At 50.3% G+C, this 16,957-nt stretch overlaps 1 protein-coding gene across 1 annotated transcript in view; it reads right to left on the reverse strand.

Annotated features, from left to right (window-relative positions):
* Positions 1-4,202: 4,202 nt before the first annotated feature.
* LOC140377869 (nidogen-1-like) overlaps positions 4,203-16,957 on the reverse strand; it is a 59,623-nt gene continuing 46,868 nt past the window's right edge. Inside the window, exons 11-19 of the mRNA XM_072463474.1 lie at positions 13,709-13,831; positions 10,371-10,598; positions 9,075-9,280; positions 7,458-7,590; positions 7,163-7,334; positions 6,875-7,032; positions 5,908-6,031; positions 5,112-5,221; positions 4,203-5,029 (exon numbers count right to left, since the gene is read on the reverse strand). Coding sequence (XP_072319575.1) covers positions 4,911-5,029; positions 5,112-5,221; positions 5,908-6,031; positions 6,875-7,032; positions 7,163-7,334; positions 7,458-7,590; positions 9,075-9,280; positions 10,371-10,598; positions 13,709-13,831 — 1,373 coding nt within the window. The 3' untranslated portion in view covers positions 4,203-4,910. The remainder of the gene's footprint in view (positions 5,030-5,111; positions 5,222-5,907; positions 6,032-6,874; positions 7,033-7,162; positions 7,335-7,457; positions 7,591-9,074; positions 9,281-10,370; positions 10,599-13,708; positions 13,832-16,957) is intronic.

Consider the following 16,957-nt stretch of genomic DNA (forward strand, 5'->3'; position numbering starts at 1 on the left):
ACTAAAGTGGACATTTACACCGAGTCACATCTGCTCTGAAGAGTGCAGACCTGAGGTTACGAGTCACATCTGCTCTGAAGAGTGCAGACCTGAGGTTACGAGTCACATCTGCTCTGAAGAGTGCAGACCTGAGGTTACGAGTCACATCTGCTCTGAAGAGTGCAGACCTGAGGTTACGAGTCACATCTGCTCTGAAGAGTGCGGACCTGAGGTTACGAGTCACATCTGCTCTGAAGAGTGCGGACCTGAGGTTACGAGTCACATCTGCTCTGAAGAGTGCGGACCTGAGGTTACGAGTCACATCTGCTCTGAAGAGTGCGGACCTGAGGTTACGAGTCACATCTGCTCTGAAGAGTGCGGACCTGAGGTTACGAGTCACATCTGCTCTGAAGAGTGCCAAACCACCTCCATCAAACATCACATCTGAAGAGAGAAAAGCACTTTCAGCACTAGAAAAAGATCACAGCATCAACATCCTCCAGCAGACAGGGGGCGCTGCACTGTGATTCTCAACGCAGCTGATTATGAAGCCAAAGTCCACACCCTCCTGGAGGACACGCCCTCCTGGAGGACACGCCCACATACGAACGCTTGAAAAGAGATCTGACCAGTGGCTCCAAGAAGAAGGTGATAAACTGTTTACAAAGTCTGGAAAAGAGGAAGTGATGGAGCGGGCTCTGTATTACAGACTGTGTCCTGGTGAAGCCGTGCCATTTATGGCCTTCCAAAAAGACACAAAAAGGATGTTCCACTCAGACCATCGTGTGCAGCACAGATTCCATCACTTACAATGTGGCCAAGCATTTAACAACTATCTTGGCTCCACTTGTGGGGAATTCAGAACATCATGTGGAAAACACACATCACTTTGTGGATAAAGTGAAACATCTCCAACTGGAGCCAGATGACCTCATGGTTTCATATGATGTCGTGTCCCTCTTCACCTGCATCTGACCTCTGACCTCTGAGGCAGTAGCTGCAGTGAGGACCAGACTGCAGGAGGACACCACCTACAGGAAAGGACCAAACTGACTCCTGAACACATATGTAAACTGTTGGACATCTGTCTGAACACCACTTACTTTCAATTCCGGGGACAATGTTACAGATTCATGGCTGTGCCATGGGCTCGCCCGTCTCTCCCATAGTGGCCAACCTGTACATGGAGCACTTTGAGAAGAAGGCACTGGCCTCTTTCTCAGGCTCCGCCCCAAAGCTGTGGCTTCGCTATGTCGATGATACTTTTGTAACAATCAAGAAACAAGAGTTGGAAACCTTAAGGAGAACCGCTTGGCCTTTCTTGATTGTTCCACGATCAGAGGAGAGGACGGGAAACTCCAAATAGAAGTATAAAGGAAACACACACGGACCAGTATCTGCTCTTTGGTTCCACCCACTACAGCACAAGCTGTGATCAGAACCTTACAACACAGAGGACTCAGAGGAGCTCAGAGGACAAGAAGAAAGAGGAAAAACATGTCCGAAACGCCCTCTCAGCCTGTGGTTACCCCGCTTGGGCTCTCAACAGAGTGAAGAGAACCAAGAAGCAGGACAAAAGGGAAACTGAACAGAGAAGGAAGGGTGTTTCTATCCCTTATGTGTCTGGCCTGTCGGAAAAACTGCAGAGAATTTTTAGACAACACAAAGTCCCTGTTTATTTTAAACCAGGAAACACTTTAAGACAAAAACTGGTTCATCCTAAGGACAAGATGCCGACTCAAAAACAGAGCAATGTAGTTTATTCTGTCCAATGCAGTGAAGAAAGCTGTAAAGAACGTTACATAGAGAGACTAAACAGCCTCTGCACAAGAGGCTTTATCAGCACAGAAGACACTGGAGTTCAGGACCACAGAGCGACGTGCATCTGCATCTTGAAGCCTCTAATCACTCGTTTGAAGACGTGAGGTGAAGGTTTAAGCAGGAGAAAAGATGGTTTGAAAGAGGAGTTAAAGAAGCTATTTTTGTTAAAAAAAGAAAGACCTTCTTTAAACAGAAATGGAGGGCTTAGGTTTCATCTTCCTGGTATCTATAATGGTCCTGAACCCCTGGAGAGGTAGAGGACCAGGACCAGGACATTTAGATGTGAATCAGGTCCTCAGGGTGAGCCAGGGTCTCACAAAGACAAAGGGGAGACTAAGAGCCCATTAAAGGGCTGAATAGGCTCGGTAGATACAAAGAGGGGAGTTTGTGTCGAAACAAACAACTCTTTCCTCTTCAGGAGGCTCCGCCCAATGGGCGGGGCTTACCACAGAATAGTATAAATATCGGAGTTCTCCACCTAAATTCTTTTATTGACAATGACTCTTGGATGAAGTCGAAACAACTATTTTTTCTAACGGAGTCCAGATGAAACAACTGAAGCTTTTTCTACAATGGAACACGCCTGGACCAATGAGGGACACGCCCACAAACTGAAGTGGACATTTACACTGGACAGCGAGAGCAAAACACGAGAGAATCCTCGTCAAGTGAGAGGATTTTAACAGATGATGAACAGCATGTGTTTGTGAACACGTCCAGCAGCTGCTCCTCATTTGAGCCTGAGCCTCGTAGGACCATGAAAATAGAGCGATGAGAATGTGCTGCTGCTCAGCGCTGCACCGGGCTCACAGCGCTGCACCGGGCTCACAGCGCTGCACCGGGTGCTCAGCGCTGCACCGGGCTCACAGCGCTGCACCGGGTGCTCAGCGCTGCACCGGGCTCACAGCGCTGCACCGGGTGCTCAGCGCTGCACCGGGCTCACAGCGCTGCACCGGGTGCTCAGCGCTGCACCGGGCCCTCAGCGCTGCACCGGGCTCACAGCGCTGCACCGGGCTCTCAGCGCTGCACCGGGCGCTCAGCGCTGCACCGGGTGCTCAGCGCTGCACCGGGCCCTCAGCGCTGCACCGGGCTCACAGCGCTGCACCGGGTGCTCAGCGCTGCACCGGGTGCTCAGCGCTGCACCGGGCTCACAGCGCTGCACCGGGTGCTCAGCGCTGCACCGGGCCCTCAGCGCTGCACCGGGCTCACAGCGCTGCACCGGGTGCTCAGCGCTGCACCGGGCGCTCAGCGCTGCACCGGGTGCTCAGCGCTGCACCGGGCTCACAGCGCTGCACCGGGCTCACAGCGCTGCACCGGGTGCTCAGCGCTGCACCGGGTGCTCAGCGCTGCACCGGGCTCACAGCGCTGCACCGGGCGCTCAGCGCTGCACCGGGCGCTCAGCGCTGCACCGGGCTCACAGCGCTGCACCGGGTGCTCAGCGCTGCACCGGACGCTCCCAGCGCTGCACCGGGGTCACAGCGCTGCACCGGGTGCTCAGCGCTGCACCGGACGCTCCCAGAGGACACACACTGAAACTTTATTCAGAAAAGTTAAAAAAGGTTCAAGTTATTCAGAAAACTATAGCACACAGCGGTCCATTCAACTTCCTGTTTATTACAATCAGTGATATGCATGAGGTCAGTGATATGCATGAGGTCAGTGATATGCATGAGGTCAGTGATATGCATGAGGTCAGTGATATGCATGAGGTCAGTGATATGCATGAGGTCAGTGATATGCATGAGGTCAGTGATATGCATGAGGTCAGTGATATGCATACGGCGGCTACGAAAAGCACAGACGACTGAGAATATCTTGCATCTTACTTTTCCACATTTCCAAGTCGATACTTCACGAGGTTTTGGAAACTGGTGAAATGTGGGTCGCATTGGACCAGACCCACATTCCACTGGGATTCCAAACACACTCTTAGTCCGGGACAAATCATGTCCAAAAGCGTCCTCTACTCTTCCGTTTGGGCCCCTCAAAGGGCCCGTGTCCCTCTAGAGCAGTGCAGTGCTGCACATCTCGTGTTGTTGCAAGATTCGTGGTGTAAAACGTAGAATTCCGCTCGGTTTAGCACATTTCAGACGAGAACAATGACACTCGGCTACAGCGTGTTCACGGTGTGACGACACTGATTTTACAACCGCTCTTAAAGCATCGGTTACCAAGGCGGTTGCTATGGCGTTTTCTCGGGTGTGGCTGAATTAACTCGTGATTTTTTTTGTCATTGGTCAAAACGAACCGTCCAGACTTCGTTGTGATCAAATGAAAGCTTTATTAAACTTATTAACAGACAATGCAGTTCATCTGTAAAAGTGACAAAAAGCTACAATACAGAATATTCACAAAGTTCACATTTGTCACATTCAATAATTAAACATCAACTAATGTTTGACATGTTTAACACACCGGACACGCCCTCTGCACCGGACACGCCCTCTGCACAGGACACGCCCTCTGCACCGGACACGCCCTCTGCACCGGACACGCCCTCTGCACCGGACACGCCCTCTGCACCGGACACGCCCTCTGCACCGGACACGCCCTCTGCACCGGACACGCCCTCTGCACCGGACACGCCCTCTGCACCGGACACGTCCTCTGCACCGGACACGTCCTCTGCACCGGACACGCCCTCAAAGCGTTCAAGAGCACTTTGTGTCTGAGCCTAGAATATAACTCCCGGACAGGTGGAAATGAGGCTCCTTAAAACTGCATAGCCACTAGCATTAGCATTAGCATTAGCTGCTAATGACCTGAAACAGCTCCGCCTCAGTCTGGAGTGACCTCTGTGAGTCCACTGGTCCCTCCTGACCACAGCAACACGTTTATGGACGTTTAGAGCCGTAAATGACAATATAAGTGCCTTTACATCATCATAATGTAAATAATGAAATAACATGAAATAACTAAATATAGTATGTATTTATGTTATATAATATGATCAAATATTGATTTAATTAAGAAGGTAGAGCCCAACTCAACAGAACAAGGGGGCGTGTCTCTGGTTTTGTTTTCAGCAGCTCCTGTCTCTTTGGTTCTGGTTCAGTCCTGGTTCAGTCCTGGTTCAGTCCTGGTTCAGTCCTGGTTTAGGGCCGGACTTGTTACTGGTTTGGATCGTAGCAGGTTCCGTCTCTTCGATCTGGGCAGCGACACGAAAATCCTCCGAGTTTTGGCAAACACAGGTGAGAGCAGCCGCCGTTCTGATCGCAGTAGTTATAGACTAGAACAGAGACTGGTTTAGACCTGGTTTAGACCTGGTTTAGACCTGGTTTAGACCTGGTTTAGACCTGGTTTAGCCTTACCGCGGGGGCAGTAGTCCGTGGTGCAGATCCCGTAGAGTCTGGACCGTCTCTGGGGGCTTAGGACTCGGGTCTCGGTCCGACTGAACTGGTCCAGACCCACAACGGCGTCTCTGTGAAGGCCACAAGGGGGCGTCACCACAGGAAGGAGACAGGACATGTCTCTGTGCAGCCAGTAGAGGGCGCACTACTACACTTACACTCCTGTGCAGCCAGTAGAGGGCGCACTACTACACTTACACTCCTGTGCAGCCAGTAGAGGGCGCACTACTACACTTACACTCCTGTGCAGCCAGTAGAGGGCGCACTACTACACTTACACTCCTCTGTGCAGCCAGTAGAGGGCGCACTACTACACTTACACTCCTCTGCAGCCAGTAGAGGGCGCACTACTACACTTACACTCCTCTGTGCAGCCAGTAGAGGGCGCACTACTACACTTACACTCCTCTGTGCAGCCAGTAGAGGGCGCACTACTACACTTACACTCCTCTGTGCAGCCTGTAGAGGGCGCACTACTACCAGATCGCTCTTCGTGAGGTTGGGGGCGATTTTCAAACTAAGCCGTTTGCATTTCCGGGTTTGTGGGCGGGGTCCAGATCTGGGTGATATTTCTTAACTATTATGTTTTGGGTGTTGCACGATACTTATTATGATCTAACACACTCTTAGGTAGACTACGAAACAGGAAAAAAAGCATGATACGGGACCTTTAAGGTTTAGGAAACAGGGAGTAGGAGTTAGGAGTTAGTAAAAAGAATGGAGGGTTTAGGATGTAGGAAATAGTATTGATCTGTACCTCCTCCAGTCGGTGTAGTAGAGGATTCTCCCCACGGAGACCAGTCCAAACGGGTACTGGACCCCATCTGAGACCGTGACCCTCTGTCGCACGTGAGGATCCATGCACTCCACCCTACGGGAGCCTACGAGGGACAGAAGAGTCAAAACTACTGAACATTCCACCCTACAGGAGCCTGCGAAGGACAGAAGAGTCAAAACTACGGAACACTCCACCCTACGGGAGCCTACGAGGGACAGAAGAGTCAAAACTACTGAACATTCCACCCTACAGGAGCCTGCGAAGGACAGAAGAGTCAAAACTACGGAACACTCCACCCTACAGGAGCCTGCGAAGGACAGAAGAGTCAAAACTACGGAACACTCCACCCTACGGGAGCCTGCGAGGGACAGAAGAGTCAAAACTACTGAAAACTCCACCCTACTGGAGCCTACAAGGGCCCCTCCCTCGGCCCCTCCCTCAGCGCCTCCCTCACCTCCATCGGCCCCTCCCTCCGCCCCTCCCTCACCTGCGTAGGCCCCTCCCTCGGCCCCTCCCTCACCTGCGTTGGCCCCTCCCTCACCTCTGTCAGCCCTTCCCCCCTCCCTCGGCCCCTCCCTCACCTGCGTCGGCCCCTCCGTCACCTCTGTCGGCCCCTCCCTCGGCCCCTCCCTCCGCCCCTCCCTCACCTGCGTCGGCCCCTCCCTCACCTCTGTCGGCCCCTCCCCCCTCCCTCGGCCCATCCCTCGGCCCTTCCCTTGGCCCCTCCCTCACCTGCGTCGGCCCCTCCCTCGGCCCCTCCCTCACCTGCGTCGGCCCCTCCCCCCTCCCTCACCTGCGTCGGCCCCTCCCCCCTCCCTCGGCCCCTCCCTCACCTGCGTCGGCCCCTCCCCCCTCCCTCGGCCCCTCCCTCACCTGCGTCGGCCCCTCCCCCCTCCCTCGGCCCCTCCCTCACCTGCGTCGGCCCCTCCCTCGGCCCCTCCCTCACCTGCGTCGGCCCAGCACAGGCGTCTCATCTCGTGGTCGTAGCTCAGGCCGTTGGGCAAAGCCAGATCCTCCTGGACCAGGACGGTCCGGTCCGACCCGTCCATATTCGACATCTCGATCTTTGGACCCTCTCTGTTCCAGTCCGACCAGAAGATCCTCCTGGAACCAGAACCAGCTCAGATCCTCAGATCCCGGTCTAAACCAGTTCAGATCCCGGTCTAAACCAGTTCAGATCCCGGTCTAAACCAGTTCAGATCCCGGTCTAAACCAGTTCAGATCCCGGTCTTACCCGTAGGCCGGGTCAGTGACGATGGCTCGAGGGTTTTCCAGGTCGGTGTCGAACAGGACTCGGCGCTGTGTTCCGTCGAGTCTCGAGACCTCGATCGAGTCCCGAACTGAGTCTGTCCAGAACATGAGCCGAGAGACGGGGTCCAAGGCAAGACCCTCAGGACTCTGAAGGTCTGAGGACAGAGGACAGAGGACGGTTAGAACCAAGGACCAGATCAGCCCGACTCTGAAAACACTGTCCTGACACAGAAGAGGAAGAGTGCCACCTGTGGTCGTCTGCAGTACTGCATGCTCACCTGAGCTGACCAGGGTCTCGGGGCCCCTGTCTCGGAGCCGCAGAGATGCTCGGCTGATGCTGGGGCCCGTGATCTCAGTCCAGTAAACAGAGTCTTCAACACAGTCATAAGCCACAGCGATCACCACCCGGTCCTGAAAGAACCAGAACCAGAACCAATCATTTGATGGAATCATTGGAAGTGAGTGTCAGTCTTAAGTCTCTGCTCCGTGTCTTGGATTCAAAGTGGCCCCTGAGAGGTTCTGGCCCCTGAGAGGTTCTGGCCCCTGAGAGGTTCTGGCCCCTGAGAGGTTCTGGCCCCTGAGAGGTTCTGGCCCCTGAGAGGTTCTGGCCCCTGTGAGGTTCTGGCTCCCAAATCGCTCTGGCTCTTGGGCTCCAGGAGGACTTTATCTCAGGGGGAGGAGCCTCACAGCACAGCCAGATGATTGGACGAGAGAGAACACAGACTCAGGCCAAAACAAGAAACAAAAAGAAACACAAAAGAATCATTTGTCTCAAACTCAGAGCTAAAGCGCCGCGTTTCAACTGACGCTAACGACTCTGTGGAGCCTTAGCAACGCAAAGCTAGCAAAGCACGTTAGCAACACAAAGCTACCAAAGCACGTTAGCAACACAAAGCTAGCAAAGCACGTTAGCAACACAACGCTAGCAAAGCACGTTAGCAACACAAAGCTAGCAAAGCACGTTAGCAACACAAAGCTAGCACGTTAGCAACACAAAGCTAACAAAGCACGTTAGCAACACAAAGCTAGCAAAGCACGTGACGTGTATTAAAACTAGGCCCATGCAAGGTTAGGCCTCCTTCTGAGGCTGGCGTTTAGGAATATGTTTGTTTCTACAAAAATGTCTATTCCACGGAATGTGAGGGGCGCCTTGTTAATTTACCACTAGGCCGAGAAAAGTGACGAAGCAAGGAGGCTGAGAGGCCTTGAGACGCTCCGTGTACATCTGTGTTTACGTATGATCTCATTTCTGTATTAAAACACCTTTGAAAGTACAAGAGTCAGTGTCCGCGACTCCTTCTTGCCATACACCAGCCCATGGGAACGTCAATCAAGTCACCACACACGTTAGCAACACAAAGCTAGCAAAGAACGTTAGCAACACAAAGCTAGCAAAGAACATTAGCAACACAAAGCTAGCAAAGCACGTGAGCAACAGCTGCTTCCTGTTTGGCACTCGCTTTGTCAAGAGCCACAATCTGATATTTCCAGGTCATAATGCGTCTGACATTAGCATTAGCATTAGCATGACATAAAGAGAGGTTCAAACGCCACGCCCCTCACACACACTAGCTTGAGCCACGCCCCTCACACACACTAGCTTTAGCCACGCCCCTCACACACGCTAGCTTTAGCCACGCCCCTCACACACGCTAGCTTTAGCCACGCCCCTCACACACACTAGCTTTGGCCACGCCCCTCACACTCACTAGCTTTAGCCACGCCCCTCACACACCAACTTTAGCCACGCCCCTCACACACCAACTTTAGCCACGCCCCTCACACACACTGGAATTTTAAACGTCTTTTTGCGACTCGCTCAGATCAAGCTCAGGAGGAGCTGGTTTAGACTTTGTTTAGTCCTGCTTTAGTCCTGGTTTAGTCCCTGTACTCACGGGCACGTGCAGCAGGGGTCTGGTCTGGTCCAGTTCTGGTCCGGTGTCGCTCAGTTCGACCTGTTCGATGCGTCCGCTCTGAGCGAACAGCAGGACACGCCCTGAAGCCACGAGGCCCACACCTGGAGAGGGGGCGGGGCCAAAGGGGGGTGGGGTCACGGGGCCCACACCTGCAGAGGGGGGTGCGGTCACAGCCTGGTTTATACCTGTGGCAGAAGTGGGAAAATCAGCGTAAACTTGGGTATTACATGGTAATAAAACATGGGTCAGAACAGACCCGATCCCACAGACCCGATCCCACAGACCCGAGCACGGAGACCTGATCCCACAGACCCGAGCCCACAGACCCGATCCAACAGACCCGATCCCTCTGTTCAAACAAATATAGTATTTGTGATGAGGACGTGGGACTTTATTTAAGATCAGATAATCCTTTATTGTCCCACATGGGGAAATTTCATTGTTGCAACGCAGTAGATCCAGAGGAAAAGGACAGATTATAGGAAGTTTAATCACTCTCAGTAGAAGATCTACTATAAACACAAACTCCCATTTCCCAACAAGGGGAAATAATAAAGATAAAATAAATACAATGAATATGTTTAATTACTTCATTTTATTCCTTTTTTATTGTGCAATTTTATTTTTTGTTTGTGCAAAGACTTAATTTATTCCCTTTGTCCTCGTTATAACTCGTCATTATTAATAATCCCTATATATATATATATATATATATATATATATATATATATATATATATATATATATATATATATATGGTAAAATATAATTATTTTTTTTGTAACCACACTTCTCGACCCATAACCTGATCTCTGACCGGAGCAGAATTATTTGCAGTAGAAGTATTTGCAGCAGTAGAAGTATTTGCAGCAGTAGAAGTATTTGCAGTAGAAGTATTTGCAGTAGAAGTATTTGCAGCAGAAAGTATTTGCAGCAGTAGAAGTATTTGCAGTAGAAGTATTTGCAGCAGTAGAAGTATTTGCAGTAGAAGTATTTGCAGCAGTAGAAGTATTTGCAGCAGTAGAAGTATTTGCAGTAGAATTATTTGCAGAAGTATTTGCAGCAGTAGAAGTATTTGCAGTAGAAGTATTTGCAGTAGAAGTATTTGCAGCAGAAAGTATTTGCAGCAGTAGAAGTATTTGCAGTAGAATTATTTGCAGAAGTATTTGCAGCAGTAGAAGTATTTGCAGTAGAAGTATTTGCAGCAGTAGTAGTATTTGCAGTAGTAGTATTTGCAGTAGTAGTATTTGCAGAAGTAGTATATCCAGTACTCACAGTGGGGCGGGCTGTCGGTGCCGCTGACCCTTGACCCCTGCACTTGGGCGCCCTCTGTGTCCACACACCAGCACTGCTTCTCGTCGCACTGCGTCGCCTCAAAACCACCGTCTGCGTCACATCGAGGGACGAAGACCCCAGAGCCAGGTCTGAAGAAGGACCAGAACCCTCCCCGGGCCTGGACCCGGGCCTGGACCCGCTCACGCTCACAGCGAGAGGGTACACGGGCTGAGGAGGGACACCAAAGGGTTAGACCAGGTTTAGGCCGGGATTAAACCGGGTTTAGACTGGGTTTAGACCCAGGTTAGACCAGGGATAGACCGGGTTTAGACCGGGGAAAGACCTGGTTTAGACCGGGTTTAGACCAGGTTTAGACCGGGTTTAGACCGGGGAAAGACCTGGTTTAGACCGGGTTTAGACCAGGTTTAGACCAGGTTTAGACCAGGTTTAGACCAGGTTTAGACCAGGTTTAGACCAGGTTTAGACCAGGTTTAGACCAGGTTTAGACCAGGTTTAGACCAGGTTTAGACCGGGTTTAGACCGGGTTTAGACCGGGTTTAGACCGGGTTTAGACCGGGTTTAGACCCAGGTTTAGACCCAGGTTTAGACCCAGGTTTAGACCCAGGTTTAGACCGGGTTTAGACCGGGTTTAGACCCAGGTTTAGACCCAGGTTTAGACCGGGTTTAGACCGGGTTTAGACCGGGTTTAGACCGGGTTTAGACCGGGTTTAGACCGGGTTTAGACCGGGTTTAGACCGGGTTTAGACCAGGTTTAGACCGGGTTTAGACCAGGTTTAGACCAGGTTTAGACCAGGTTTAGACCAGGTTTAGACCAGAACTGATGCAGCTCATTTCTAACAATAGACACTAAACAGATGATTGTGAAAAAATAACTTCATGAGTTTGTGTTTAGCAGCGGAGAGGAACCATCAAACACACAGACATCTGAGAGGAACCATCAAACACACAGACATCTGAGAGGAACCATCAAACACACAGACATCTGAGAGGAACCATCAAACACACAGACATCGGAGAGGAACCATCAAACACACAGACATCTGAGAGGAACCATCAAACACACAGACATCTGAGAGGAACCATCAAACACACAGACATCTGAGAGGAACCATCAAACACACAGACATCTGAGAGGAACCATCAAACACACAGACATCTGAGAGGAACCATCAAACACACAGACATCTGAGAGGAACCATCAAACACACAGACATCGGAGAGGAACCATCAAACACACAGACATCTGAGAGGAACCATCAAACACACAGACATCTGAGAGGAACCATCAAACACACAGACATCTGAGAGGAACCATCAAACACACAGACATCTGAGAGGAACCATCAAACACACAGACATCTGAGAGGAACCATCAAACACACAGACATCTGAGAGGAACCATCAAACACACAGACATCTGAGAGGAACCATCAAACACACAGACATCTGAGAGGAACCATCAAACACACAGACATCTGAGAGGAACCATCAAACACACAGACATCTGAGAGGAACCATCAAACACACAGACACATCTGAGAGGAACCATCAAACACACAGACATCTGAGAGGAACAATCAAACACACATACATCTGAGAGGAACCATCAACCACACAGACATCTGAGAGGAACCATCAAACAGACAGACATCTGAGAGGAACCATCAAACAGACAGACATCTGAGAGGAACCATCAAACACACAGACATCTGAGAGGAACCATCAAACACACAGACATCTGAGAGGAACCATCAAACACACATACATCTGAGAGGAACCATCAAACAGACAGACATCTGAGAGGAACCATCAAACACACAGACATCTGAGAGGAACCATCAAACAGACAGACATCTGAGAGGAACCATCAAACAGACAGACATCTGAGAGGAACCATCAAACACAGACATCTGAGAGGAACCATCAAACACACAGACATCTGAGAGGAACCATCAAACACACAGACATCTGAGAGGAACCATCAAACACACACACATCTGAGAGGAACCATCAACCACACAGACATCTGAGAGGAACCATCAGACACACACACACATCTGAGAGGAACCATCAAACACACAGACATCTGAGAGGAACCATCAGACACACACACACATCTGTTAGGAACCATCAAACACACACACATCTGAGAGGAACCATCAAACACACACATCTGTTAGGAACCATCAAACACACACACATGTGTTAGGAACCATCAGACACACACACATTTGAGAGGAACCATCAAACACACACACACATCTGTTAGGAACCATCAAACACACACACATCTGTTAGGAACCATCAGACACACACACATCTGAGAGGAACCATCAGACACACACACATCTGAGAGGAACCATCAGACACACAGACATCTGAGAGGAACCATCAAACAGACAGACATCTGAGAGGAACCATCAAACACACAGACATCTGAGAGGAACCATCAAACACACACACATCTGAGAGGAACCATCAAACACACAGACATCTGAGAGGAACCATCAAACAGACAGACATCTCAGAGGAACCATCAAACACACAGACATCTGAGAGGAACCATCAAACACACACACATCTGTTAGGAACCATCAGACACACACAGACATATGAGAGGAACCATCAAACACACAGACATCTGAGAGGAACCATCAGACACACAGACATCTGAGAGGAACCATCAGACACACACACACACACACACATCTGAGAGGAACCATCAAACACACAGACATCTGAGAGGAACCATCAAACACACAGACACATCTGAGACGAACCATCAGACACACACACACACACATCTGAGAGGAACCATCAAACACACACACATCTGAGAGGAACCATCAAACACACAGACACATCTGAGACGAACCATCAGACACACACACACACACACACACATCTGAGAGGAACCATCAAACACACAGACATCTGAGAGGAACCATCAAACACACACACATCTGTTAGGAACCATCAGACACACACACATCTGAGAGGAACCATCAAACACACAGACATATGAGAGGAACCATCAAACACACAGACATATGAGAGGAACCATCAAACACACAGACATATGAGAGGAACCATCAAACACACAGACATATGAGAGGAACCATCAAACACACAGACATCTGAGAGGAACCATCAAACACACACACACATCTGAGAGGAACCATCAACCACACAGACATCTGAGAGGAACCGTCAGACACACACACACATCTGAGAGGAACCATCAAACACACACACATTTGAGAGGAACCATCAGACACACACACACATCTGAGAGGAACCATCAGACACACTCTCACCCTGTGGTTGGCAGCGGAGGCCGTCCCCTGAGAAGCCGGCGTTGCACTCACAGCTGAAGGAGCCGTGGGTGTTTGAACAGGACGCCTCGCGGTGACAGGGCGATTGCTCACACTCATCCACATCTGAAACAGGAAGAAATTGTCTCAAATGTTTGACCACAGCGTCAAGATCCAGATGATCCTCTGCTGGAGAACCGGTTCTCCTCCTGAAGAACCGGTTCTCCTCCTGAAGATCCGGTTCTCCTCCTGAAGATCCGGTTCTCCTCCTGAAGATCCGGTTCTCCTCCTGAAGAACCGGTTCTCCTCCTGAAGAACCGGTTCTCCTCCTGAAGAACCGGTTCTCCTCCTGAAGAACCGGTTCTCCTCCTGAAGATCCGTTTCTCCTGCTGAAGAACCGGTTCTCCTCCTGAAGAACCGGTAATACTACTGAGTGGTTCCTACTCTGAAGGAGTCAGATCCCTCCTTCATGTGGAACTCCTCCACGTTTCTAAGGACACGGGATTCTGGGACATTTGCTAATTTCCTTTGAACATTGTTTCATCTGTTTTCCAGCGTCGCCTTCGGGGAAACTGCTGCTGTGATTGGTTGAATGGGTCAAACACAGGTCACATGACACTGATGTCATCACGATTTATTTAAGACTTCAACAAACGGGATTGGAGTTGGGCGGAGGAGAGTGGATCGGTGGTCGAAGGCGTTCTGGACGGCGAGGAGGAGCAGCCTTTTCTGGCTGCTCGTGCCTGGAAAGTAAAAAGTCCCTTAGCTCGTCCGAGGGTTCTGGGAATGAGCAGCAGGATGAGGCTGAAGCTGTTGATATCGGGGGTGAGAGCAGAGACTGTAAGGTGATCATAAAGCTTGCACAGGATAGTGCATCCTTTAAGGAGTGGAATTCAGTGGCATTGTCAAAGAGCCTAACTGTAGCTGTGGGAGTGATCAAGCGTGCGAGTGTCCTTAGAGTGTCCTTAGAGTGTCCTCAGAGTGTCCTCAGAGACGGCTCGCTGCTGGTCGTGTGCAAGGACGCGGCTCAGCAACGGAAGGCGATTGGAACTAAACGTCTGGGTGGAAAGGACATTCTTGTGTCTAATGCTGAAAGAAACATGGTCAGAGGAGTTATCGTAGGCGTCCCTATGGCGACGTCTGTGGATGAAGTTAAGGAGAATTTGACTGGAGCTACGGTGGTGGACGCTAGGCGGTTGAAGGTGACCCGGTTTGGGGTGAGATGTGACAGCTTGTCGGTAATGGTAACGCTTGAAGGGAGGTGCCTGCCTAGTAAGGTGTTCATTGGGTACATGTGCCATGACGTTAGGCCATATGTTCCACCGCCCCTGCGTTGCTTCAAGTGCCAGCGCGTTGGGCATATTACAGCGGTCTGCAGAGGGAGGCAAAGATGTGGTAAATGTGCAGGAGATCACGAGTATGGGAAGTGTGACGTGGGAGCAAAACTGAAGTGCTGTAACTGTGGGGAAGAACATAGCTCTGCCTACGGGGGATGCAGGTTTAGCAAAAGAGCTGCTGAGGTGCAGAAAATAAAGGTCTCTCAAGGTATATCCTATGCAGATGCAGTCAAGAAAGTTTCAAGTAATGAGTTTAGAGTAAATACAGAGAGAGGAGCCAGCGCTGCTCCCAGCCAGAGCGAAGTGAGAAAGGCCAGCGTGGTGTGGCCTGGTGGTGTGAAGGGTTCAAGAGTGAAGGTCCCAAGTGTGCAGGTTCCAGAATTAATGAGAATACCCTGGTTGTGGATAGAGAGGATTTTGTACTCTTTATGGTGGATGTTGTAAACTGTGCTGCTCAGACTCAAAGCAGAACTGAAAGGATCAGGATCATTGCTAAAGCTGCAGGGAGATAACTTGGAACAAAGGAGCTTGAGGCAGAAATAGAAAACAGGCGAAAGGCGCTAAATGGGAGTCGGAGTGATGGGGGTCTGCTTTTGGGGAGTCAGAGTGATCAGAGTGACGAGATGGGGGTGGGGGTGGTCTCCTGTCCTCGCCCAGTCTCGTAGATGCACGGCTGCCAAGCAACGACATCAGTGGAAATATTAAAGCCTAAAGAATGAAGCTGTACGGCGGAAGCACCGGACGTCAAAGAAGGAGAGGAAGATGAAGAAGAGTCTGCCTGGAATAAAGCCGGTCGGTCTCTGAAACAACAACAACAACAACAACTACTCTACGACAAGTCACAAAGTCATATCATGACCTCATGGGCTTTGTAACACCAAAGCAATGGAAGGAGTACTTTAACGGACTACGACAGAGTCTGAGGAATAAAGTCATAAAACAACAACAACAACAAACGGGATTATTCAACTTTTTGCCTGAGAAGTGAACTTTAACCAGCTCAAACTAAGGCTAACGTTAGCAACTTTACAGCTAACGTTTATTTAAGAGCGGTTTATTCACCACAGCTAACGTTAGCGACTTTACAGCCAACGTTTATTTAAGAGCGGTTTATTCACCACAGCTAACGTTAGCGACTTTACAGCTACAATTATTTAAGAGCGGTTAATTAATATTAATTAGTGCTGGTTCATGGGCGGAGCCAGGCCCTGGGTTTGGGGCTTGAGCCCCGGAGCTTTGTCCAAAAGCCCCCGGACGTGGTGACATCACTAAGTGGTTAGCGCAGGTCGAGCGTTGGGTTCAGGACGCAGGGACCAGGGTGTGAATCCAGCAGTGGCTTCACTTTAATCACGTCGTTCTCACGAGGTCACCCTCCTCCAGCTCTGATTGGCTGCTTCTCTTTACCCGTTTCATTGGTCATTTTTGTTGAACTGATGTATGATTGGCTGCATGTAGAAAGTGGGCGGAGCGTAGAAAGTGGGCGGTGTTTACGACAGACCAGCACGTCATGTGATCTGACCATGGAGTTGACAAAAAGGCCTTTTCTACATCATTTAACTGAGGTTTTGCAAAAAGTGAAGGACATAAATTTGAGCAGATCGACTGGAAAAAAGAGACATTCAGAACATGAGCTGCAAAACAAAGTTTATCTAACGTAGAAGACACAACATGATCGTTCAAAGCATGAAGTCGTTGTGGTTTTATTCATCTCCAAAGCTAAAGCAGAGAAAGTACAGGACAAACAGCTCATGAGGCGTCAGCTAAAGGTCAGACTGACTTTCAGGGTCGTGAGTTCGAGCCCTGTCAGTTCGAGCCCTGTCAGTTCGAGCCCTGTCAGTTCGAGCCCTGTCAGTTCGAGCCCTGTCAGTTCGAGCCCTGTCAGTTCGAGCCCTGTCAGGGGCGTTTTTCATATTTG

The sequence above is a fragment of the Eucyclogobius newberryi genome, unplaced genomic scaffold (assembly GCF_026437365.1).
Source record: "Eucyclogobius newberryi isolate DKJ021-1_F unplaced genomic scaffold, fEucNew1.0.hap1 SCAF_4, whole genome shotgun sequence".
Taxonomy (NCBI): domain Eukaryota; kingdom Metazoa; phylum Chordata; class Actinopteri; order Gobiiformes; family Gobiidae; genus Eucyclogobius; species Eucyclogobius newberryi.